This window comes from Chiloscyllium plagiosum, chromosome 38 (genome assembly GCF_004010195.1).
Source record: "Chiloscyllium plagiosum isolate BGI_BamShark_2017 chromosome 38, ASM401019v2, whole genome shotgun sequence".
Taxonomy (NCBI): Eukaryota; Metazoa; Chordata; class Chondrichthyes; order Orectolobiformes; family Hemiscylliidae; genus Chiloscyllium; species Chiloscyllium plagiosum.
This window is the reverse complement of record NC_057747.1, coordinates 15,403,769-15,431,231: the sequence shown is the minus strand read 5'-3', so window position 1 is coordinate 15,431,231 and position 27,463 is coordinate 15,403,769. Positions and strand designations below refer to the sequence as shown.

At 39.1% G+C, this 27,463-nt stretch overlaps 1 protein-coding gene across 4 annotated transcripts in view; it reads right to left on the bottom strand.

Moving 5' to 3' along the window:
- Positions 1 to 27,463, bottom strand: part of lrmda (leucine rich melanocyte differentiation associated) — an 885,542-nt gene that overhangs the window by 420,743 nt on the left and 437,336 nt on the right. The window contains exon 1 of one of the 4 annotated variants that reach the window (XM_043678942.1): positions 21,203 to 21,324. The exons of the other annotated variants lie outside the window; for them this stretch is intronic. Coding sequence (XP_043534877.1) covers positions 21,203 to 21,309 — 107 coding nt within the window. The 5' untranslated portion in view covers positions 21,310 to 21,324. Of the gene's footprint in view, positions 1 to 21,202; positions 21,325 to 27,463 lie in introns of those variants that run through there. 4 annotated transcript variants of the gene reach the window in all.

The following is a 27,463-nucleotide window of genomic DNA, read 5'->3' as shown; positions in this document are numbered from 1 at the left end:
TACTTCCTCAAAAAACTCAATCAAGTTTGTGAAACATGATTTCCCACGCACAAAGCCATGTTGACTATCCCTAATCAGTCCTTGCCTTTCCAAATACATTTACATCCTGTCCCTCAGGATTCCCTCCAACAACTTGCCCACCACCGACATAAGGCTCACTGGTCTATAGTTCCCTGGCTTGTCCTTACCACCCTTCTTAAACAGTGGCACCACGTTAGCCAACCTCCAGTCTTCCTGCACCTCACCAGTGACTATTGATGATACAACTATCTCAGCAAGAGGCCCAGTAATCACTTCCTGAGCTTCCCACAGAGTTCTAGGGTACACCTGTTCAGGTCCTGGTGATTTATCCACTTTTATGCATTTCAAGACATTCAGCACTTTCTCCTCTGTTATCTGGACATTTTGCAAGATGTCACCATCTATTTCCCTATAGTGTTTCTCTTTCATATCCTTTTCCACAGTAAATACTGATGCAAAATATTCATTGAGTATCTCCTCCATTTTCTGTGGCTCCACACAAAGGCCGCATTGCTGATCTTTGAGGGGCCCTGTTCTCTCCCTAGTTACCCTTTTGTCCTTAATGTATTTGTAAAAACTGGGTTCTTGATTGATTATATGTTTTATTGGGATTTATGTCTTGATTAAATTTTAAAAATATAAGTTGTCAGTATTAAGTTAGCCTAGATCAGTGAAAACAATAAGATGGTGCTATTTTCTGGGTCTGTAGATTGGAAGGAGCAAAATGGCCTTCGTAGAGTGATATGTTCTTCTTGTCAGAGTTTCGAGACAGTTTATGATTTACTGAGAATTATATCTGCAATATATATCATTGGTTCTGAATCCTGTCAGATTGAATGGATTGGTCAGAGTGACAGTTAACTGCAATGAGGGATTTACAAGAGCTGAGGGGTGTGATGAAAGGCAGTTATAGGAAGGGAGAAAAGCTGCTGATACAGTCAGGTTAACTCCAAGAAAGGTAGCAGAGGTAAGTAGGTAGTACAGGAGACTTTTGTGGCTATCCCCATTTCAAACAAGTATGCTAGTTTTGGAAAATGTAGGAGGTGATGAAATTTTCAGGGGAATGTAGCGCAAACAGTGAAGTTTCTGGTATCAAGACAGGCATTAATTTAATGAGGAGGATGTCAGGTTCCAAGCAATCAATTGTGTAAGGGGACTCGCTAGTCGAAGATGTTTCTGCAGGCCAGCAGCGAAAGATCACAATGGTGTGTTGTCTCCGTGATGCCAGGATCAAGCATATCACAGACAGGGTGCAAAATGTTCTCAAAGAAGAGAGGGACCAGCAGGAGGTCATTGTACACATTGGTACCCATGACATAGGAAGGGAAAAGAATGAGATTCTGAAAGGAGACTAAAGCAAGTTCGGCAGGTATTTAAAAAAAGGAGGTCCTTGAGAGTAGTAATGTCTGGATTCCTCCTGGCGCTATGAGCTAGTGAGGGTAGGAATAGGAGGATAGATCAGATGAATGCGTGGCTGAGGAGCTGGTGTATGGGAGAAGGATTCACATTTTTGGATCATTGGAATCTCTTCTGGATTAGATGTGATCTGTAAAACAAGAAGGATGGATTGCACCTAAATTGAAAGGGGACTAATATACTGGCAGGGAGATTTGCTACAGCTGTTCAGGAGAATTTAAACTAGTAAGGTGGGTGGGGGTTGAAATCCCAGGGAGACAGTGAGGAAAGAGATCAATCTAAACTGGTACAGTTGAGAAAAGAAGTGAGTCAGTCAGAGCAGGCAGGAACAAAGCAAAGAACAAGGTAGGACTGATAAATTAAACTGCATTTATTTCAATGCATGAGGCCTAACACTGAAGGCATATGAACTCAGGACACAGTTAGGAACATGGGACTGGGATATCAAAGCAATTACAAAACGTAACTCAGGGATGGACAGGACTGGCAGCCTAATGTTCTCGGATACAAATGATACAGGGAGGATAGAAAGGGAGGCAAGAGAGGAGGGGGAGTGGTGTTTTTGATAAAGGATAGCATTACAGCTGTACTTAGGGAGGATATTCCCAGAAATACATCTGGGGAAGTTATTTGGGTAGAACTGAGAAATAAGAAAGGGATGATCACCTTATTGGGATTGTATTATAGACCCCTAAAAGTCAGCGGGAAATTGAGAAACAAATTTGTAAGGAGATTTCAGTTATCTGTAAGAACTACAGGGTGGTTATGGTAGGGGATTTTAACTTTCCAAACATAGACTGGGACTGCCATAGTATTAGGGGTTTAGATGGAGAGGAATTTGTTAAGTGCGTACAAGACAATTTTCTGATTCAGTATGTGATGTACCTACTACAGATGGTGCAAAACTTGACCTGCTTTTGGGAAAAAGGCAGGGCAGGTTACTGAGGTGTCAGTGGGGGAGCACTTTGGGGCCAGCGACCATAATTCTATTAGTTTTAAAATACTGATTGAAAAGGATAGACCAAATCTAGCAGTTGAAGTTCTAAATTGAAGGAAGGCTAATTTTGATGGTATTAGGTAAGAACTTTCAAAAGCTGATTGGGGGCAGATGCTTGCAGGTAAAGGGACAGCGGGAAAATGGGAAGCGTTCAGAAATGAGATAACAAGAGTCCAGAGAAAGTACATTATGGTGAAAGGAAAGGCTGGTAGGTATAGGGAATGCTGGATGACTACAGAAATTGAGGGTTTGGTGAAGAGAAAGGAGGAAACATATGTCAGGTATAAACAGGAGAGATCGAGTGAATACTTAGAAGAGCATGAAGGCAGTAGGAGTAATACTTAAGAGGGAAATCAGGAGGGCAAAAAGGGGAAATGAGATCGCTTTCACAAATAGGGTTATGGAGAATCCAAAGGGTAATGAGAGAGTGAATAGGGCCTCTCAAAAGATCAGCAATGCAGCCTTTGTGTTGAGCCGTAGGAGATAGGGGAGTATTTTGCATCAGTATTTACTGTGGAAAAGGACATGGAAGACATAGAATGTAGGGAAATAACTGGTGACATCTTGAAAAATGTCCACTAACAGAGGAGGAAGTGCTAGATGTCTTGAAATGCAAAAAGATGGATAAATCCCTAGGACCTGATCAGCTATACCCTAGAACTCTGTGGGAAGCTAGTGAAGCGATTGCAGGGCCTCTTGCCTCTATCATCGTGAGGTGAGGTGCCAGAAGACTAGAGGTTGGCTAATGTGGGACCATTTTTTAAGAAAGTTGGTAAGGTAAGCCAGGACACTATAGACTGATGAGCCTAACGTTGCTAAGTTTTTGGAGGGAATCCTGAGGGACAGGATTTACACATACCTGGAAAGGCAAGAACTAATTACTGATAGTCAACACGGCTTTGTGTGGGGAAAATAATGTCTCAAGAACATGATTGAGTTTTTTGAAAAAGTAATAAAGAGTATTGATGAGGACAGAGTGGTGGACATGATCTATATGGACTTCAGTAAGGCATTCGACAAGGTTCCCCATAGAAGACTGGTTAGCAAGGTTAGATCTCATGGAATACCGGAATAACTAGCCATTTGGATACAGAACTGGCTCAAAGGTAGAAGACAGAGAGTGGTGGTGGAGGGTTGTTTTTCAGACTGAAGGCCTGTGACCAGTGGTGTGCCACAAGGATTGGTGTTGCGTCCACTACTTTGTCATTTATATATATAATTTGGATGTGAACATAGGAGGTACAGTTGGTAAGTTTGCAGATGACACAAAAATTGGAGGTGTAGTGGACAGCAAAGACGGTTACCTCAGATTACAATGGGATCTTCATCAGATAGTCCAATGGGCTGAGGAGTGGCAGATGGAGTTTAATTCAGATAAATGCGAGGTGCTGCATTTTGGAAAAGCAAATCTTAGCAGGACTTACACACTTAATGGTAAGGTCCTAGGTAATGTTGCTGAACAAAGAGACCTTGGAGTGCAGATTCATAGCTCCTTTAAAGTAGTGTCACAGGTAGTTGGATAGTGAAGAAGGCAATTGGTATGCTTTCCTTTATTGGCCAGAGTATGGAGTATAGGAATTGGGAGGACATGTTATGGCTCTACAGGACATTGGTTTGGCCACTTTTGAAATGTTGCATGTAATTCTGGTCTTCTTCTTATTGGAAGGATGTTGTGAACTTGAAAGGGTTCAGAAAAGATTTACAAGGATTTGGGCTATAGGGACAGGTTGAATAGGCTGAGGCAGTTTTCCCTGGAGCGTTGCAGGTTGAAGGGTGACCTTATAGAAGTTTATAAAATCATGAGGGGCATGGATAGGATAAATAGACAAAATCTTTTCCATGCTGTGGGCGGGTCCAGAACTAGAGGGCATAGGTTTAGGGTGAGAGGAAAAAGATATAAAAGGGACCTAAGGGGTAACGTTTTCATGCAGAGGGTGGCGTGTGTATGGAATAAGCTGCTATAGCTGCCATATGGAAGTGTTGAAGGTTAGTAAAATTGCAATATTTAAAAGGCATCTGGATGGGTATATGAATAGGAAGGGTTTAGAGGGATACGGGCCAAGTGCTGGCAAATGGGACTAGATTAGGTTGGGATATCTGGTCGGCATGGACAAGTTGGACTGTAGGGTCTGTTTCCATGCTGTAAATCTCTATAACTCTATATCCACTGGACTAGAAATCAATGGGGTAAAGGTTATGTTACAACTATTTTGCAATGCTCTGACTAGACCATATGTGGAATACTGAGAGCAGTTTTAGGCATCACATCTTAGCAGGAGTGTTCTGCCCAGGGAGCATGTGCAGCATAAATTTACCAGAATGATACATCGTCTTCAAAGGTTAAGTTTTGAGACTATATTAATAAGGCTGTACTCCTAGGAATTTAGACAGATAAAGCATAACTTCATTCAAGTTTAAGGTTAAGGACAAAATATACTGTAAAGAGAGGAACTATTTCCACCAGTTGGGAGTCTACTACAAGACAGCAGTATCTAAAAAACCAAAACCAAACATTTCAAGAATGAAAACAAGAGGAATGTACCAGGAATATAGAAGTGAAAATAGAGAACAATGCTACATAAAGAATTGCAGAAATTTGGAATTCTCTCCTGAAAATTGTAGCGATTATCATGAGGTCAGCCAAGTGGACATCATAGAGGATGAGTTCCTTGATTGGGGCTGTTAACCTGGTCCAATCAGGGAGCACTGGCTGACAGACATAAACAGGAGTGACAGAGATTCTGTTCGCTCATAGAACTGGCTCTGAGGAAGCCAGAGTAGTATCAAACAATATGCATAGGTAAATAAAGGGTGACTTAGTGATGGGATACTGGTGTCTGTGGAGTTAATTCATAAACAGTTGAGATTAAATCTGTGATTAATAGATTTCTGTTAACCAAAGGTATTAATGGATATGGATCAAAGTCAGGTTTGTGGAGTTACATCAGATGATAAATCATAGACCGTTAAAGGACTAAATAGCCAAATCCTGTTCTATTTATCCTCTAGGAATTGAAGCTTGCATTTTTTTTGGATTAGCCACAAGTTTTAAATGTATCCTTCAAATCACGATGGCTTTAGTGTGCTTTCAGTCCAGCATTGTGTTCAGTGAATGGCTGCTATCTACACGTTCTTCTCAAATGTAAAACATAATTGACAACATTGGCAGTTCAAACCAAAATATTAAACTTAAGCCAGAGAATTAACTTCTGCTCATATAATAGTTAAATTTAACCTAACCATTATCTTTATGAATAATTTATTGAGATTAGTCTGGATAAATCAAACTAAATCGTTAACTTGAAAACAAAAAGTGCTGGAGATCACAATGGCTCAGGCAATGGAGAGAAAGCAAGTGCCATCCAAGCTCAAAACATCAGCTTGCTCTCTCTCCATGGATGCTGCCTGATCCGCTGTGATCTCCAGCATTGTTTTTGTTTTCAGTACATCTGCAGTAATTTGCTCTTAAATTATTAACTTTTTATGTATCACAAAAATCTCTTCTTTCACGGATGCAAGTAAGGTAGACAACTTAGAACACGCCTATTAACTCCATTAAGAAAAAAAGGATGGAATGAAATACATCTGTCTGATTCTGACTGTAATGTTACAAGATTAACTTCTTAAAATTTCCTTGTTCAAACTAGAAAATATAAAATCATAATTCAGCATGGTGACATATTAGCCATATTCCGCCAGAGCTGTTTTGGCATTATACTGTTGCATTTTCACCCATTCACTACTAAAGATTACTACCGCAAAGATTCATCATCTACCTACAGGCATATAATGGAGGTGATTTTAAAGTTTCTTGTAGATGTATATTAGTTTTATTTTGCTATGAATTGCTGGTTTATGAGTTAAGCCAAAAAGGTACAAGATAGGAAATGTCAATCTTCAGTAACAGTATACACGTACCCTCGCGACGTTGGAGATTTAATTGCCAATTTAACTCGTTCAGTATCAAAATAGAATCATTTGGCACCATTCTAACTGCAGCTCCTGGTCTCATTCTGAACATCTTGAGACAGTGTGCCTCTATTTGAGAAGCTTTAATATTGGCAATGTGTCATGGGGGTGTCAAAATAGTATGCTTTGATTGTATTTTGGAGGACAATGATACTGCTGAACTGTTCAAATTATTTGGCTGTCCACCTCTGATTCAAGTTGAGAGACTAGGAATCATGTGACACTTTAAAATGTGGATCTTACAGATCATGGCAGAGTCCCTCTTCTGAAATGAAGTATAGAATTGCCAGGAATAAACTCGGAGAGGATCAATTGAAATGATTTGATCTTAACATAAACAATTATTACTCATTATCCAATGAGAATCTTTTATAAGTTAATTGGAAATCAAAACTATTATGTTGATTCCAGGAGGAAGAACACAAGTTAAAACAAATGATTAAATCTTCTTCAATAACAATTGAATAAAGAATATTCAGTAATGCTTGTAGGAAATAAGATAATGAAGAATGAACACAAAATGCCTAATATTTGCATTATCAATGACAGCTCGAATAAATAAGCAAGATGCAACAGGGCAGCCAAGGTATAGTTGCTATTTTTGGTGCCAACAATTTTTTTTTTCCATTTGCATTTTCTTTCTCCACATTTCTCCATACTCTTTTTCATTCGTAATCTCTACCTTTCTACTCTGTCCCCTTCTTTCAGCACGACTGAGCAGGGCTGACAAGCGGATTCCTTTGCTTTTCACCATATTAAAGCCACTTTCCTGCTCTGACAGCCTGTTCTACTCTGCCACCTTACAGCTCCAGCTTCACACTTCTCTGGGCAGCCACTGTTTCTTGACAGACCACTGTCACTTCCCATCATCCTCTCTGTATATCCTCCTCTCTCCCCTCAGCACGCATCCAGACTTTCCAACAAGCACAATTATTTTTTTTGACAAGCCATCCATCAGCTTTAACTTTAAAAGCACTTTCTGCTGATATCCATTGTTAAACCCTTGCTTTTCATGGAGCTTGCATGAGAGACTATGATATCAGACATTCAAACTACCAAACCATGTAAATTTACTTTGTTCTCAGCTATGTTTCCAATTTCACGTCCAATTTTTCGGTACATTATGCGTAGTTGTTGTGCTTAATATGATGTTGTCAAATCCCATTAAAGTTCACGGTATCGTGCTGCTCTAAAAACAGGTTACAATTTGCGTTCCATAAAGAAAGGAAAGAACAGTCTGAAGACAAGCTAAATCTTATTAAAATTATCTGTTCAATTGTTACATTTCTGGATGGAGTAATTTGGAGGCATTAGCAGAGGCATATAAGAAATGTCAGCATGCCAACTAATGACAACAAAAGCAAAGGAATATATCTGTGAAACTCAATAAAGGTACTTTGCTGGTGACATAAATTTGATGATAATCTGAGGAAATGAATAAGGAACCGTCCAGTTTGAATAGGAATTTTTGCATTAAATCACATTGGTGCATTTCCACTTGGCTTAGATCCGGTCCTGAGGCATTCTCAAGCACTACAGCATGTATATCTAGGTTATGAGCAGAAAAACATGAATGGATGACACGGACACTTGCTGAACTAGAGCCTCCCTCAGCTACTAACCTTATGAAAAAAATAGGAAGTTATTATTCATAGATATTAATTGTTCATTGCTGCTGCTACAGCAATATCAGTGGAAAATAAATCGCTAACTTTATGAATTGCTTAAAATTGTTCAAGATACAAATACATTGTTTGTTTAATGTTATACAATCAAAAACAATAAAAATGAAAAAGTATAAAAAGTTAGCTGTGTATGATTTATTTTCTTTAATTTCAAAAGTTAGATAATCATTGTAATAAAGGCATACAAATAATTCAAGGTTCAACTGTAAATCTCATGAAAACCGAATTGAGTAAATAATAAATTAGAATTGATTTTTAAAAATGTTTTCGCTATACATGTCCTAATAGATCAACCCTAAAAGGAAACTGTACAGAATATGAATCTAAATTTGTTGCAATTATACATTTGGATTGTAAAGGTGACAAATATTAGTACATTAACATAAATTTGCACTTGTTCTAACTAAATATCACTATATTCAACAGTATAAAGCTAATTCTGATCAATACATACCTCTGCAGATTAGCTGAAGTTGGTTTTCTTCAATACTAACAATACAAAATTATAGTATAGCAGGGACATTACATAATGCTATTTTTTCCATTAAACAACTGTCTAATTTTGTCAAATTGTTAAAATAAATGCATGAGCTGTGTGCACTCTTTCTATTTATTTTAATGAGATAAACATGGCATGGCTCATACTCCTGCCCCCCAAAAAATTATATTGGCTCAGGGCTGTAGCATTATAATTCTTCAAAATACTTCTGCACAACTGATACGTTCAAACTTTAAACTCTGATACGTTCAAACTCTGGTGGGGGCCATGTGAAGTTAATGAAGATTTTATTTTACTTAAATACATGTTTAATAAGATAACTATTATGTGTCTTTGACAGCAATGTCCCCAATGTGTGTAAAGCAGCTATGTGCTTCGGTGCAAAAGGTTAAGGCAAAAGACAATTAGTTGAAATGGATGAAAATGAATATAGAAATCCGTTCTGGTCATAGAAACCTCTGAAATGTCTTGTAATTTGAGAAGTGAAAGGAAAATTATAATGTCACATAGGTTTTCAGTCAAGCATATAACGTAATTAACATAATTGTACTCTCCTGATGGCACTGATGGTATGACATCTTTTTGAAGATTGCAGGACATATTATGCTGGCGCTGGTTTTAAAAAAGGTGGATTTAATGTTCAAAATTGTAATGGAGCTCCTTAATAGCTGAGTACCAAAGTAATTAAGCTTCCCATTTAACACTGCATTGGGTTCAAGTTCAGCATTGAGCAGCAATCTACATCACTAAGTGCCAGTATTTTTGGGTTAGCCTATGTATTTGGCATTCTATTTGTGCAAAAATAAAACAAACAAAGACTGCTGAAATTTTCTCCTTACACAAAGGAACTTCCAGTCAGCAGAGTCGTAATAGAATCCAGAGAAATGTGCAATCTATTTGGTCTTTCTTGCCAGTCTAAGAAAGAATGTGCAGAGCTGAACAAGAATGCAAAAGAAAAAAAATAAACAAAAATAGAGAACAGCCAGATAGAAAATAATTAATAATTGTCACACCAGATTATATTAAAATTCAATTAACCATTAAAGTGAGGAAAAATGTCAATGACCTTTTCCATATTAAGGCATTTTCTCTTGTCTGTTACAGGTAAATCAACACATTTGTGAAGAAGCCAGCACACTAAACATCAGCACATAGCTTGAATAGCTGCTTGCTGTTCCATTACAAACACAAGTTTACAAAACTTTATAAAGACTGACTTTACTAAGGCTGCTTTTAACAAATGGAAGACATAAATAATGAACTAATGTCAGCATGTGTCTGTGTAAGTTAATGAATATCAAATTACATAGAAATGATTATAAATCATCATTATCCAGAATCGTAATTGAACCTGCAATTAAACATGACAAATGTTACCTAAACCAAATCTTTAATTTATACTTACAAATAAAAAATGATTGGTCTTTTTTAACATTTCATAGTTAATTTCCCATTATGCATTCTACTAATTAGCTCTCAGAAATTACAGAACCCATAACATTTGGTATTATTGAAATACAGTGTCGACAAATTTAACAAATACTGGCACGGAATGTAGTCCCAGAAGAAGTGCAAGTGCTTCTTTACATCACAGTCACAGTATTCATTCTAGTTCTCATTAATACTTAGACCAAAAATAAATTATTTAAAATGTCAATGTGCTTGGGTGATCCAGGATCTGATCAAATTTCGTTGGTATCAATGTTTATTTCCAAGAAAATATTCCCAACATTCCTTGCTATGGAAAGAATTAGACCAAAAAACTCTATCTCAACAATAAGGCTCACCAATCCCTGGAAAGCCATGGCTCAACCTATCAACACTTTCTGGCAAGATAAGCTTCTTCTCACTTACAACATGTCATTAATGTTGTAATATTGAAGGTTCATTGCAGAATGAAACTACTTTGGCCACATGGATTGCAAGAATTAACTGCCACCAGCCTTTAATGAAAATCAAGCCAGTCAATCTGCCAATAGCCATCATAATTAAGACAACGGTGTAGAAAATTCGGGTACATGTCAAAGCTGCCTTGTGCTGATTGAAGTCTTAGGTTGAAAGTTAATGATGAATGCTGGTGGCAGAACTGGAATGAAAGGGACAAACTTCTTCATAAGAAACATGATTGTTGTGTCCTTAACCGAAATAAGCTTCTCTCCTGGCTTGCAACTTGTAGACAAATGAACTGATGTTTGCCATTCGAACTGACTAGTATGTTCTCTTCAAAACAAATCCAGGCAATTTAGAAGAAAAAAAATGCTCAATTTATTTTTACATCTATTTTCTAAAAATACATGGTTCATACCTTTTGTTTTGAAGCGGCACATTTCCCCCTTAGCGCAATACTGGAATTTAGAGAAAGTATTTATAAAAGATTGAAGAACTGAACAAGTTGAAATGTCTATGAGCAAGCATGGAAACTTAAAACCCATGGAAGAGGACTGCATATATGATCTAGTTTCTTCAACAATATCCTATTTTCTGAAACAAGCATTTTTTTTAAACATTGTATATTTTAAAAATGGCCATTGTTGTTTTATCATGAGTAGGGTGAGTTAGACAGAATTAGAATGCATGCCTTACACTGGAAGTGGAAAACGGAATTGTCATGCTTGTTCTGGAAGCTTAAATAGTGAACAGAATACATTTAAATACCTAGTTAACATTCAGTTTGACTGTGTAGAAATCCTTGTTTATCAACTGCCTCCCCCAACAACACTGACCTTTTCACCAAGTGGCTAAAGACTAGAGGAAAAGCTTCAAACCAGAGGTGGCTCTGGGTTGAGAATGAACTACCTGGGACAGTAGTTGAGGCAAGAAACCTCACCACCTTTTGAGAAGTACTTTCATGAGCACTTGAAGTGCTTGAACTTGAACCCCACAGCCTCAGAAAGGGTCCTTGATTATCAACAAGCTAGTTTAGCAGATCTGCTGAAGTATGCATAAAATTTAACTACATTGAGAGTTACTGTCACCATTTGTGGAACTTTAATTCAGTGTAAAACAGGAGGAAGCAGCTAGAAGGAACAATCAGAAAATATCACCTGAACGGCTTCCAAATTTAGTTACTCCCTTGGTTATATTATGACAGTTTTGATTTAGCTAAATTCAACACTTCTCTGAGGCAGACAGACAGAAATCGAGCAAACTGTATTAATATCAGCATTATAGAAATATAAGCTCCACAACAGTACGATTGAATTCAGTAAAAGTAAGCAGATTATTACAAGAATGTTTTGAAAGTGGTGCTAGATGGGGTCTAGTTCAAATAGGTAAAGACCTGAACAATATACAGGTTTGGGCTTACAAGTGGCAGGGAGCATTCATGCTACACAAATGCCAGGCAATGACCATCCCCAATAAAGAGTCAATCTAACCATCACCACTTGACCCTTTGTTACTGTCACTGAATCCCATGCTCTCAGCACCGAGGCTACCATTCACCAGAAACTCAAATGAACTCGCCATTTCAATACAGTTGCTACAACAGTAGGTCAGAGGTGAGGAGTACTGCAGCAAGTAACTCACCTCCTGACTCCCCAAAGCATGTCCACCATCTACAAGGCACAAATAAAGAGTGTGATGGAATACCACCGCCTCCCCCCCCCCCACCCTTGCCTGGATGAGTGCAGCCCAACAACCCTTCAGAAGCTTGCTACCATCCAGAATAAAGCAGCCTGCTGGATTGGCACCACATCTACAACCAATCCCTCCACCACCAATGCTCAGTAGCAGAAGCGTGTACTGTAGAAATTTGCCCAAGATCCTCAGACAGCACTCTCCAAGCTCACAATCACTTCCATTCTGGAAGGACAAGGATAGCAGATGCATGGGAACAACACCAACTGCAAGTTCCCCTCCAAGCCACTGACTATTCTGACTTGGAAAAGTACTGCCATTCCTTCACTGCTGCTGGGTCAAAATCCTGGAATTCCTCCCTAAGGGCAGTGTGATCTACCTGCACCAAATGGGCCGCAGTGGTTCAAGAAGGCAGCTCAGAATTGCGTGCAATTCTGGTCTCCTTCCTATCGGAAGGATGGTGTGAAACTTGAAAGGGTTCAGAAAAGATTTACAAGGATGTTGCCAGGGTTGGAGGATTTGAGCTATAGGGAGAGGTTGAATAGGTCAGGGCTGTTTTCCCTGGAGCATCAGAGGCTGAATGGTGACTTTATGGAGGATTATAAAATCATGAGGGGCATGGATAGGATAAATAGACAAAGTATCTTCCCTGGGGTGAGGGAGTCCAGAAGTAGAGGGGCATAGGTTTAGTGTGAGAGGGGAAAGATATAAAAGAGACCTAAGGGGCAACTTTTTCACGCAGAGTACGGTACGTGTATAGATTGAGCTGCCAGAAAAAGTGATGGAGGCTAGTACAATTTCAATATTTAAAAGACATCTGGATAGGTATATGAATAGGAAGGGTTTGGAGAGATATGGTCCAGGTGCTGGCAAGTGGGACAAGATTAGGTTGGAATATGAACAAGTTGGACCAAAGGGTCTGTTTCCATGCTCTACACCTCTATGACACAAACTGCTATTTCAACAGCATTAATCAAACATTGTTGAAGTAACACACAGCGGAATGACAAACATGGTAACTGCTTGTCTTATAATAGTACCAAAAGTAACTTCTAACCCAATTTTTCCTATGAATCGTATGATGTTAAGTCTCAATGAAAAGTTGGTGATGTATAATTATTCATGTACTGTATACCATTTCTCACTGTACACCACTGTTTTCACCATCAATGCTTAATGTTGAAGATTCCTTTTTCATACTAGCAGAGTAAACTCAAAGCAACAAATAAAACTATACCAATAATAAAGAAAGAGTACGCATTTTGCTAAAGTGAGAGTTTTGCCATTCAGGTATTTGACACCTTTTGCTAATGTTAATTCCTAGTCTAATACTTAATTTGTCTTTAATTTAAATTAAGTTGAAAGAAACAAGGTTAAGATAATGTCAGCGAACAATAATTCAATAACTTCATGCCTGTAACTCTCATCTGCATGATTTTTGGTATAAATATGTGCTAAATATTAATTGCCTATGAACAGCAACAGTCATTTTAGCTTAACACGTGGTTGCCTGACTCAAAATAGGTTGTAGGGAGAGAAAACTAACGAAAGAAGAAAAAAAAATAAAGTCTTAACACAGTTAAAGCTACTTAGTAGTTTTAATTTGATAATGTTAACATGCTGTTACCGTAATGCATCATTTAATTAATATAAAGCCTATTAACAGGCAGAATTGAACAGTCACTCTCATTCTGGAGTAAGTCTATTATGTCTATATCAGTATTTGTACTTTTTCCAATTACAGATTGATTTAATGTAACTGGTTTGACAGAAACTAGTCAATTTAATTTCATTAATGTTCAATGCATGATTATCATAAGGGAAAACATAAATCAGAAAAACCAGTTTCAATACAAAGTTTTGTAAATGCATTGCAAAAATCTAGCTGAAGTCTAAAATTTTAACTCTTCCAGTTGTTGTTGCATTTCAATACCTGGAAGATCTTAACACTACATTTAGTTCCTCAAAATTATGCCAACAATCGGTGAAAAACATCTTGGTCATTCTATTCTACCAATAATGACAGCTCAGACTCATTGTAGGTTTCTAAGTCAACAATCAAACTATGTGGTACAAATCTGATCCTTGAATAAAAACCAGAAGAACTCCAGATGTTATAAATTAGAAACTAAAACAGAAATTGCTGGAAAAGTTCAACAGGTCTGGCACCATCTGTGAAAAGAAATCAGAGTTAACGTTTTGGGTCTGGTGACCCTTCTTGCTCAGGCACACATCCAAAGGACGAACCATAGTTATCAGACACACAACTACAGTGTAGGTGTTATTTATTTATAGACACATCTTATTCCTACTGGTTATATGGAATCTGAATAAGGCCCACACTTAGAAAAACAAAATACTGTGGGTGCTGAAAAATCTTAAAGAAATAGCACTGGAAAAACTCAACAGGTCTGGCAGCATCTTTGGAGAGAGAAAGAGTTCACATTTCAAGTCTGATGTGATCCTTCTCAGAACATCACACTAAGAAAGTACATTCTGTTCAAAAGCATCAGTCACTCTTCCAGAAGTACAATCTTAGCAGCAGGAGCCACCCACTAAGAAGCTTGTTCTTTCGCAAGCTTTTCTCAACTTGAAGGATTTAAGCACAAATTCCAAGTTTACAAACACAGTTCAAGCAGAACAGCCAACATAAAACAGTTCTAAAACAAGTATGCCTTTTCCCTGAAGTGAGCTGAAGCAACCAAAATGAGCAATGACTTCAACCTCAAGTCCACAAAACTTATTAAAATAAAGTATCTTCTTAACAGAGCTAAACATTTTTGTGACATTTTTGCTGAAAACTGAGTTGTATTTGATTTATGTATTCTGATGATTTTCTGGACTATATTGTGATATGTGCTTCTCAAAATCAAGCCAGTGGTTAGTCCCTCCCCTAATGGCATACCTGGTTTTGGACATCTTCCTCAGGATGGATTCCTTCAAACTCTATTCTTGCACCAGTTTTTCCACTAACATCAAACTCTCTCACTGCATGGTACATATTTGATGAGTTTGCAAACATGGAGGCTTCTAGCTTATAAGCAACTTCATTCATTTTCCTGCAGGACCTATTTCTGTTTGTCACTCACCATGCCCTGAATAGTCTGATTCAGAGATGCCGGTGTTGGACTGGGTTGGACAAAGTTAAAAATCACACAACACCAGGTTATAGTCCAACAGGTTTAATTGGAAGCACAACTAGCTTTCAGAGCTAGTGTGCTTTCGCTAGCGTCGCTCCGAAAGCTAGTGTGCTTCCAATTAAACCTGTTGGACTATAACCTGGTGTTGTGTGGTTTTTAATTGGATAGTCTGCTGTGTGTAGGTCTAAACCTCACACACATCATCTTCACAACACAACTCCTATTCCCAGCCTTGATCCATGGGCCAACTTCAGACTATTTGCTAACTAAAACATTCATTTCTGGGTGAAAAAAAACTGAAGCCAACTACTAGTATTAAAAAAAAGTACAGGGGTGTTGCCTTATATATCAAGTAAATGCAAAAGCATGGCTTTGGCAAGAAAGGAATGGGATTGTCTTATATGCTCTGAACTATAGGGTAGTCTAAGAACACATGACTCAATCTTTTCTCAGCTCAACATAATCATTGCCTCTGATTTGTCACATGGATTGTTTAACCTCCAGCACTAAATTAATAGCATTTCCTTTTTCCTCAAATGTTGGGCAAGTTTCTGTGTTTACTGTCTGAAACTGATCCAATTCATATAAGCTTTAGTGAAATTCTCATTCACGCTTTTCACCATTTCTTTCGCTCCAGGTTGACCTGTCTTAATATCTTATTTGTCCAGGGTCAAATTTTATTCCATTGCAGCATTGTGAAATGGAATGGTGTGCTTTGCCATGTTAGAAATGCCATATAAGTGCAGTTCTGTTGCAGCTATATGTAATAGATATACAAACAAGTGTTTTGTACAAAGCCAACAAAGAATCACAAAGATCCTGCTAGCTATTTTATTTGCCTTCTTTCTTAAAAAAAACATTCTTTTAATCACCGTAACTCTTTGTAGAAGTAAACTAGCAATTTAAAACAGGATGGTAGAAATTTAAATCAAGTTTATAAAATTAGGGGAAAATGGGTCATTTGGGTGGTTGGAAGATAAAAGCATTGCACATATTATAAATGAATACCTTATTCAAAGATAATTCAGTTTTATATGGAAACCAATGTGACTCAGAAACTAACACATAATATAATAAAACAGATTAGATCTGCTCAGAATGCATGCACTTCAAACATATTATTCAATTAGAGGAGACTGTAGTATGTCAAAAAAGGAATTCAATTGAACTTCTCAATGGTGTCATTATAATCTTTCTACATAGTGATCATGGCACATAGGCAGTCCTTGAAAAAACACTGTCCCAGTTGAGAATGAACAAATCAACTGGTTTTTCACACGAAGGGTGGTGAGTGCATAGAACATGCTGCCAGAGGCAATGGTGCAAGCTGACACAATACCAGCATTCATGAAGCACCTGGATGAATACACGAATAGGAAGGGAATAGAGGAATACAGATTCTGCAAGTGAAGACAGGTTTAGCACGGAAGGGCAAAATGTGTCTGCACAGGCTTGGAAGGCCGAAGGGCCTGTTCCTGTCCTGTGTTGTTCTTTGGTAAAAGTTCATTAGTTACAATGAGTCACCTTATTAGGGAGGTATGAATTTACGACTCAAGTAAGCACCACTCTAATCTAGAATCTGGTTTCCAGCATCTGCAGTCCTTGTTTTTACCAACTAAAGTATACATGCAGACAAAATTCACAAAACTGCTCTGAGATGCAGCATATTCTTAACTGTGGTGTTAAAGATGTCTGGATTTTAGATTTCTTAAACTCTTCCTTAATATAATCTAAAGTAAAATAATATTAGATACTGTAACAAAAGAAGAATTACAAATAGTAAAAATACTTGTAATATGCAAGTGAAACTCAAAATAACATTATAAACAAGACAAAACGGAATAAATTAAAATTACTTTCTTGATGGGAAAGGGATCTTTTCTTCCTCGAGTCTGATCTTGCAATCAGTTTTGTCCAAATGTCTTTTTCTGCAAATCTCAAACCTCATACCAACTCTTTGACTGTGACACATATATCAATCCACATCTTGATTCAATCATAATTGCTAGTCGTCAACCTCAAGATTCATGAGACATTAAAGTTAGGACATGAGGACCATTAAATTATTGAGTTAGTTACAGCACATCTAATGAAAAAGTTTCGAGCCTGCTTTGCTTCAAATATATTCTTTGGAGTCAAGACTGTTTTTTCTGAATTTGTGGTATCCCAAAATAAATCCACATAACCAAGATTTTAGCAGTGTGTGGGTAAGTAGAAATCAATATGTTTATGCAGTGGTGTAATAATGATAACAGTTTTTGCCTTGCAGTAAGATAGGGGCCATAATGGGAAGATGACACAGAGGTACTGTCACTGGAGTGGCAATCCAGAGACGTAGGCCAATGTTCTTGGCAACTTTGGTTCAAATTAACTCTCTTCCCGATAAATGATAGTAACAGAATCCTGGAATATTTTAAAGGCAAAATTAGATTGATTCTTATCAGGGCTGTACTGGACTGCAGACAAGAGGTAACAATCACATCAGCCACAATCTTATTGAGGGGCGGAGGTGGTTAAGGGGCTGAAAGGCTTACCCCTGCTCCTAGTTCGGGTCTCCTGCATGTAATTGCCATTTCTGCAGCTGGTGGAATTTAATAATTTATATTTAATATAATCTGGAATTGAAGGCTTGCCTCACTATCAGTGATCATAAAATGATCAGTGATTGTCATTAAAAATTTGTATAGTTCAGAAATGTCCTTCAAGGAAATAATCTGCTGTCTTTACATGGCCTGATTAACTTGTGACTCTATTCTTAACTGCTGCAACCGCTGAAAAGGCCCCAGAGAGTCACATGGTTCAAGTCAGTCAATAATTTAAAAGCAAATACTGAGGAAGCTAGAGAACTGAAATCAAAACAGAAAGATTGGAGGAACTTGGGAGCTCTGGCAGCACTTGTTTTTTTTTATTCATTCACAGGATGAGGGTGTCACTGGCTGGACCAGCATTTATTGCCCATCCCTAATTGCCCCGAGAGCAGTTAAGAGTCAACACATTGCTGTGGGTCTGGAGTCACATGGAGGCCTGACCAGGTAATGTCTTATCTTCCTTAAAGGATATTAGTAAGCCAGATGGGTTTTTCCGACAATCAACAACAGATTCACGGTCATCATTAGGTGCTTAATTCCAGATGTTCATTGAATTCATGTTCCACTATCTGCCACGGCAGGATTTGAACCCGGGTCCTCAGAATGTTAACTGGGTCTCTGGATTAACAGTCCAGCAATAATATCACTAGGCCATCGTCTCTACGGAAAGAGGATCAAAGCTAATGTTTCAAGTATGAAATGTTTGTTCTCCAGAAAGGAAGGAGGTGAGAAAATAATATTTTTATGCTGGTGATGAAAGGAGAAGGAACAAATGGAAAAGATACAAGCCCAAAGATGTGAAGATTGGCCATGCTAAATTGTTCCTACTGTCCAGGGACGTGTGGGTTATGTCATGGGAAATGCAGGGTTACCAGGAAAGGGTGAGTTGGGAGGGGGGTGTGGAGGGTCTGGGTGGGATGCTGTTTGGAGGGTCAGTGTGGACTCCACAGGCTGAATGGCCTGTTTCCACACTGTAGGGATTCTATGATTCTATGGTTGCTCACAGCAAAAGTCAAAGGGAGTCCTAATACTATTAGATTACTTACATTAGATTAGTTATGTAAGTAATATAATAATATTAGGACTCCCTTTGACTTTTGCTGTGAGCAACCATAGAATCCCTACAGTGTGGAAGCAGGCCATTCAGCATGTGGAGTCCACACTGACCCTCCAAACAGGAACAAGTTTGATGCAAAATAGTTGCTAATGGTCGATGTGAAGTTAAAAACAGGTTAACTTCCGTGAGAGCAAATCCATGCAAACAAGACATGGGGGGAGGTGGGAGTTGGGTGCATTGGGGTACAATCAGAATGGAGGACAGTTTTCATGCTGTAATGTTATAGACCTCAATGTTGTGTACTGAAGGCTGCAAAGTGCCTAAGTGGACACTGAGATGCTGCTCTTCCAGCTTGTATTCATTTCCGCTGCAACACCGCAACATGCCTAAGACATAAATGCCAATATGAGAGCAAGATGATGTCTTGATAATGGCAAGCAACAGGATGACTGGAGGATCATTCCTACGGACAGAGCAGAGATGTTCCACAAACAGCCATACAGCCTATGCCTAATCTCACCAACATGGAGGAGATTGCCCATATCTCATCATGGAATTTTGAAAAATCAAAGCAATCATCAGGAGTGCCTCCAGAAAAAAAAATTCAACCCGCAACTAAACATAACATTACCCAGGCTCCATTTAATTCATCTCCTCTAAACAATCTGCTCATTAAATTACAGTATTTGGTGAAAATCATCCCCTTGATATCTATTAAAACGAATCAAAATCATCAAAGCCAAGCCCAAGACTGAGTCAAATCACCATATGGTTATCAATGACCCATGTGGCTTTCTACATGTTTGTTGTCTGACATCCTTATTGCTCAATCATCAAACAATCGTAAATAGGAATAATCAAGTGGGTGTTAATTGGATGTAATGAAACAATCTTTAGTCTGACTGAGCCTAGTATTTGCCTCTTACCAGTAATTATGATCACTAAGTACTCATTCTAATCTCTTTCTTCTTGTGAAACCAAACAGAGGTGCAGTATTTGCACAGCTGATGGTTTGTTATGTCTGCAATTTAGACTTGATTTAAACCAGGAAACTCATAATTTGCCAAGCTGTTACCAGCTGCTGGAATTTAACAAAAGAGTCAGGGCATTACATGACAACACCATACACTATTTCTTCCACAGAAAGGACCAGCTTTTGATTAACTGACTCTTAGGTGTGTTCTAAACAGATACAGTACCTGGATACAGAGGAGAGAGAACATCTGAAAAGTGCAAAATTTCACATATTTGTTAAAAAAGAAAGGGTCATTTATCAAAGTTCAATATCTAGATATTACTAAAATATCAAATGATCCTATTTTCTTCAATCCTCAATATTGACACCATGAGATCATGAAAGGACTTCAACCAAAAACAAGAGCAAGATGTTGAATAGCCCTTTTCCTTTAGTTACTGGGGTCTCCAAGAACATCACATCAATGATTTTTAATTTTCTAAAGAAGTTGATGTACAATAAACAGATTAAAACTTTAAATTTTATTCCGATTGTAATTTCCTTCCAGATTTTACCAAATTCTAAAAGGTATATAAACTATTTCCCGAACTGCTCAAAGGTTTGATGAAACTGATATACACAGTTCAAATTTGTTCAGAATGAGATTATGAAACTCATGTTGACTTTTTAAGAGCAACAGGTTTTAATCCAAGCAGTATGCATCACTTTATCTTGCTTCACCTTGATGGCAGTATCCAGCATACTCTTCCTTATATAACAGAATGATTAAATCTTACTCAAGGTCAAAGAAAGGAAAAAGAAGCCTTAAATAATTTCATAACATCAGATTGGATTAGATTAGATTCCCTACAGTGTGGAAACAGGCCATTTGGCCCAACAAGTCTACGCTGACCTTCCAAAGAGTAACCCATCCAGACCCATTTCCCTCTAACTAATGAACCTAACACTATGGGCAATTTAGCTTGGCCAATTCACCTAACCTGCACACCGTTGTGACTGTGGGGGGGAAACCAGAACACCCAGAGAAAACCCAAGCAGACACAGGGAGAATGCGCAAACTCCACACAGACGCCAGAGGCTAGAATTGAACCCGGGTCCCTGGCGCTGTGAGACAGCAGTACTAACCACTGAGTCACCGTGCTGCCAAATAAAGTTAGTTTTTAAAATAATTTAATAATAGCAGTCGATGGTCATTGGCTGTCGCTTAATTCGAGGATGACCCCCATTCAGGGCAGCACAAACATACGGTGCATCGACATGTGACTAAATACTTACTGCACATCTTTGGGCACATGGAGCAATGTGTTGGATGAGGTAGCGGGAACCTTTCCTTTTCTTCGATTCCTTATCACAAGGCAGTTAGACTCAAAGCTTAATGCCATTTTGACCAACTTGTAACAAGCTCCTTTCAGTCACTAATGATGTGGAGATGCCAGTGTTGGACAGGGATGGACAAAGTCTGAAGTCACACGACACCTGGTTATAGTCCACCAGGTTCATTGGAATCACAAGCTTTCAGAGCACTGCTCCTTTACTCTTGACACTTTACTCACATCATCTGACACTCCTGAACACCTGCAAAGACCTATTAGTCAGCCCGTTGATACTCAACTCATACTACTTGAAGGATCTTTTGATCTCTCTGAGTATGAAGTCTGTGCCTGGGCACTCTCTTCACTTCACCTAATGAAGGGGCAGCGCTCTGAAAGCTTGTGACTTCAAACAAACCTGCTGGATGAGAACCGGGTGTTGAGCGACTTTTGACTCCAATTATTTATATCACTGTTGCCATGCTTCAAGGAGAGGTTCACTGCATCTTTGTGTCAACTTTATATACTCCTTTGGAATGCTGGACATTGAGAAAACATGCCCTGGTGGGGTCCAGTGTTCAGTTACTGGCAATTGGGTTTGGCAGGAGCTTTGCCTCAATGCTTGAAGAGCTGACTTCAAAGAGGACAGCATTTGTTTAACAGTCCTCCCACTGAATCTGGAGAAAGCAGTAGAAGCATTATTGGTGGAATTTCTCTAGCACTCATATGCATTCCAGGTCACATTTCAGCATAGGAACGTGGTGACAATTGCTCTGTACACCAGGCTGACACAATCAGCTGCACCAACTCAGAATTCTACAAAATATTTAGCTAGAAAGATCCCCTTCCACAAGTCAACAAAAATAATGGACAGAAACTTGTAAAGAGTGAAACATAAAAAAATTCATATCTTAACAGAATTTCTACTGAACCTCCTAAATTACAAAACATCTCCACAGGTAACCTAAGATACCAATACATGTTTTGAGCCATACAAAACTGGCAGGCATGTATTATTCTGTCAACATTGCATCACTCTCCAGGCAAGAAACATTTCTGTACATGCAAATAGCTTCAACGAACAGTAACCTAAAGCAACTTTTTTTTTAACATTTGAAAAATAATTATCAGGTATATTTGAATCATAGAATCCCTACTGTGTGGAAGCAAGCCATTCAGCTCATTGGGTTCATACTGGCCCTTTGAAGAGCATCCCATACAGACACACCCCTTACCTTATCCCCGTAACCCTGCATTTGTCATGATTAATACATCTAGCCTGTGTCTTACAATCTTATTCTCCTCAACCACCTGATGAAGGAGCAGCGCTCCAAAAACTAATGCTTCCAAATAAACCTCAAGATTAGAGTGGTGCTGGAAAAGCAAGCAGATCATGCAGCTTCCAAGGAACAGGAAAATCGACGGTTCGGGCAAAAGTCCTTCTTCAGGACTGAGGCTGGGAGTCTTGGGGGTGGAGAGATAAATGGGAGAGAGGAAAATGAAGCTGATGAAATCCACATTGACGCCATGGGGTTGAAGGGCTCTGAGGCAGAAGATGAGGTGTTCTTCCTCCAGGCGTCAGATGGTAAGGGAGTGGCGATGGAGGAGGCCCAGGACCTGCATGTCCTCGAGAGAATGGGAGGGGGAGTTGAAATGTTCGGCCACAGGGCAGTGGGGTTGATTGGTGCGGGTGTCCCGGAGATCTTCTCTGAAGCGGTCTGCGAGTAGGCATCTAGTCTCCCCAATGTAGAGGAGACTGCATCGGCAGGATTAGATTAAGTAAATGACATGTGTGGAAGTGCAGGTAAAACTCTGATGGATGTGGAAGGCTCCTTTGCGGCTTTGGACGGAGGTGAGAGGGGAGGTGTGGGCGCAGGTTTTGCACTTCCTGCAGTGGCAGGGGAAGGTACCAGGAGGGGAGGGTGAGCTGTTAGGGGGTGTGGGCTTGACCCAGGTAGTCACGGAGGGAACAGTCTTTATGGAAAGCGGATAGGGGTGGGGAGGGAAATATATCACTTGTGATGGGGTCCATTTCTAGGCGGCGGAAATGTCGGTGGATGATGCGATGTACACAGAGGTTGGTGGGGTGGAAGGTGAGGACCAGTGGGGTTATGTCCTTGTTTCAGCTGGAGGGGTGGGGTTCGAGGGCGAAGGTGCGGAACGTGGATGAGATGCGTTGGAGAACATCTCCAGGACACCCACACCAATTAACCCTACTGCCCCATGGCCAAACATTTTAACTCCCCCATAGCTCAAACAAATGTAGAAATGTCATCATTTTGTCTCATTTATGTAGCGCCTTTGAAAACTTCAGGACACGTGTTTTACAGCCAACTGAGTAGACTGAAACAAAAAGCCTTTCAGCTTGAAACCCTTCGAGTATAATCTCCCCTGATCATCACTTGAACACTGACCTTCCTTTTTGTTACTTTCCTAATGTCCACTCACTTTGAATTGCTCAAACCTCTTACAGTTCTATTTCCTCCCCAGTTAGAATGAAAAGTCACAGACATGCAAAATTAACATTAATACTCTCTCTATAGATCCTACTTGACCTATGATGAATTTTCAGTATTTTCTGTAATGTTACACATTTCCAGCATCTGCACCATGTTCTTTTGTCAAAGCATTTTTGAAAGGTAGTCACTGTTAGAATGCAAGAAATTGAACGAAATTGAGCACAGCAAGTTCCCCAAACTGCAGCATGATAACTGCTACCTAATCTCTTTGGCAATGTTCATTGAAAACTAAATATTTGTCAGATCACCAGGAAGAAATCTCCTTCTCTGAAACAAGATCAGATGATTTAAGGTATGCTATTTGGCCCCTCAGCTTGGTGTACCGTTTGATAAGATTATGTCTAATCTCACAGTCATCTGAGCCTTATAATCTTGGACACTTGTTAATCCAAACAAGCAGCTCAACCTGCTCAATTTTCCATCAGGAACAAACTCCTTCATTCCACGAATCTGTTGAATGAACCTTCTGTGAACTGCTTTTAATCCAATTACATCCTTTCTGAAATAAAGAAATCAAAACCGTACCATTACAACAGTTAATTTCTTCCCTAATCATTGACTGGACCTTGCATACAAAACTGTGTGAAGGTTTGTACCAAGACACCCAGACCTCCCTTTATCATATGGCTCTGCTGTTTCTCTCTATTCAAATAATATTGATTAATAATAATTATTTTCTACTCATTCTACAAAAGTAGATAACTTCACATTTTCCTACATAATAGTCCATATGGCAAAGCTTTGTTCACTCATTGAAACTACCTACCTACATCACTTGGTAAACTCAGTTATCTTGACAACTTACTTGCCTACTTATCTTTCTACCATGAGCAAATTTAGCTACTAGTCATACAGTCCCTTCACCCAAATCATTGACATAGATTGCTGATAGTTGAGGCAGGGCACTGATCATGTGGCACCCCACTGGTTGCACCTTGCCTATCCTGAAAATGACACATTTATCCCCATTCGCTGCTTCCAATTAGTTAATTCATATTTTCATGTACAATACTGTGTTCCCCTGCATGATGAGCTCTTGCTTTGTGTAATATCACAAAGCTGATCCCTTTTTTCTAAAAGCTGTTCCCTTTCTCAAGGATACGGAGTCCTTAGTCTTTTTCAGAGGGGTAATAAAACACTCCCGGCTCCAATTAGACTGGTTTGGTACAGAGATCGAAGGGTATTGAAAAGCCTTTTTGTTTATATGTTAACAGATGAGTCTTCAGACCAAAATGTTCATGTTTCAGAAGTGACCTGTGTAATGAAAGGGAAGTGGTCAGCTCTCGAGCTGAGCAGTTTAGTCCAGAACGAGTTAGAAGTTCAGCTGTGAGGAAACAGTCCCTCTCTCTCTTTCTGACCTTCGAGCTAAAACCTGTAAGCATCTGTTCCATTCATTAACTGTTTTTATTCAGGGGGTTTGCTTATTGGGTCTGCTGTGGATATTCGGAACAGCATTATTAGGTCTAGTTTAGACAGACTGAGTTCTGTAGGGGTTCTTTATTTTGTTCTTTGTGTTTCATTGTGTAATTTTGTGAATAAATTTCTGTTTGTTTTAAAACCTAGTAGTCAACCTAGTTAACTTACTCTGGGTAATTCTCACTGTACACTTACTGAAACAAATTGCAAAGTTATGGTCTGTGTTGCCTGCTCAAGAATGTTTTGAGTGGTCTAGCCTAGTCCATAACAGTAGTAATCTTTTTTTTGTGGCACCCAATTCAATGCCGTTTGGAAATTCCAAAATTTGGAAAGACCACATCTTCACTTCTCCCTTTATCTACCTTCTTTGTCACTTCACCAAATAACTCAAGTATTTCAGTGATGTTACATTTGTAATTTCCAATCTGCTGGGAACTTTTCTGCACCTAGGAATTTTGGAAGTTCACAATTAATGCATGTGTCATCTCTGAGCCCCTTTTCTGAAGGCCCTAAGTTACAAGCTATCAGGTCTAAGGATCATGACAGTAATTACTTCGAATAGTTTCCCAGTAGCATTTCCATAGTGATTGTTTATAAGTTCTTACCTTCTCATTATCATTATCATTGCTTTCATGATGTGGAGGTACTGGTGATGTATTGTGGTAGACAAAGTTAAAAATCTCACACCAACAGGACCATAACCTGGTGTTGCATAGTTTTCATGTATTTTTGGGATGTTTTCTGTGTCTTTTGCAACGAGGATAGAGACAGTAGACTGAATTTTACCAAAAATTGGCTAAGGGTCAAGCTCAAGATGCTTCACTGGGAGTCTCTCTCAGGGAAAGCTAGTTAGTTATCACATACAATTTTACTCTACCTCCACATATTATGTATGGAAACAATAACAGAAGTTACTAGAAGAGCTCAGCAGGTCTGGCAATATCTGTGGACAGAAATCAGTGTTAACATTTCATTAACTCAGTCAACCTGAAACCCAACCAGAGTCACACTCCCGTAAACCAAGAAAGGCAACCTTGTCTGTAAGAACATGTTGGCAAATACTTACAGCTCAAGGTGAAAGACATCAGCTCCATGCCCCCGGGCAGCCTATGAAACCTTTAGATTGTCTTTGTAAATTGTGGCTTGTGGGCGACACGTTTAACGTTGTGTGTAATTAATTCAGCTTCACAGAAATAACTATGATTAATTTTTAATGATCAATTACATGGTCAAGATTGCATGTCACATGGTTGTATGCACGTGTTTCATATGCAGAGCATTATGTTTATAGCTGTCTTTAATGTGTACTATGTAAGTGCCTGATTAATCCAATTGCCCCTTGTCGGGTCTCACATCCTCACAAGTTGAGACCACATGTTCAGATAGATAAAAATGACTTATTCCAATCACTCCAAGTTCCGTCGCAGCTATTTTTCATTTCGATTACATGTGCACAATTTAGTTGAGGATAGAAGGCCAGTCAAATCGTGCTGGACAAAGAGAATCACATGCTTGGCCTAGTAACATAGAACCCCGCTGAAATGCTTATGTTCCTTTCATCCTTGAATCCTGTCAATATGTACTTCTTGTCAGATGTGGGAGTTCAAAGAGAGTTTAAGGGTTACTGCGGATTATATCTGCCATAAATGCTGTTGAATGCGAATCTTATCAGATTGAGTGGATCGGTTGGAGAGACAGGTAGAAGCGATGAGGAATTTGCACCAGCAACAGTACGTGATGGATGTCAGTTACAGGAAGGGGGGAAAAGTCTCAGATACAGTCACATAGATGGGCTAACTCTAGGAAGGGTGAAGAGGTAGGCACCTAGTGCAGGAGTCTTTTGTGGATATACCCATTGCAAACAGGTATGCTGTTTTGAAAAATGTAGAGGATGATGGATTCTCAGGGGAATGTAGCACAAACAACCAAGTTTCTGGTATTGAGACTGGCCCTAATGCAATGAGGGGATTCTGTAGTCCAAGGTACAGACAGACGTTTCTGTGGTCAGCAGAGAAAAAGCAGAATGGTGTGTTGTTTCCCTGGTGCCAGGATCAAGGATACATCAGAGAGGGTGCAGAATGTTCTCACGTGGGAGTGGTGCCAGCAGGAGGTCATTGTCCACATTGGAACCAACGACATTGGAAGGGAAAAGATTGAGATTCTGAAGGGAGAATACAGAGAGTTAGGCAGAAATTTAAAAAGGAGGTCCTCAAGGGTAGTAATATCTGGATTACTCCCGGTGCTACGAGCTAGTGAGGGCAGGAATAGGAGGATAGAGCAGATGAATGCAT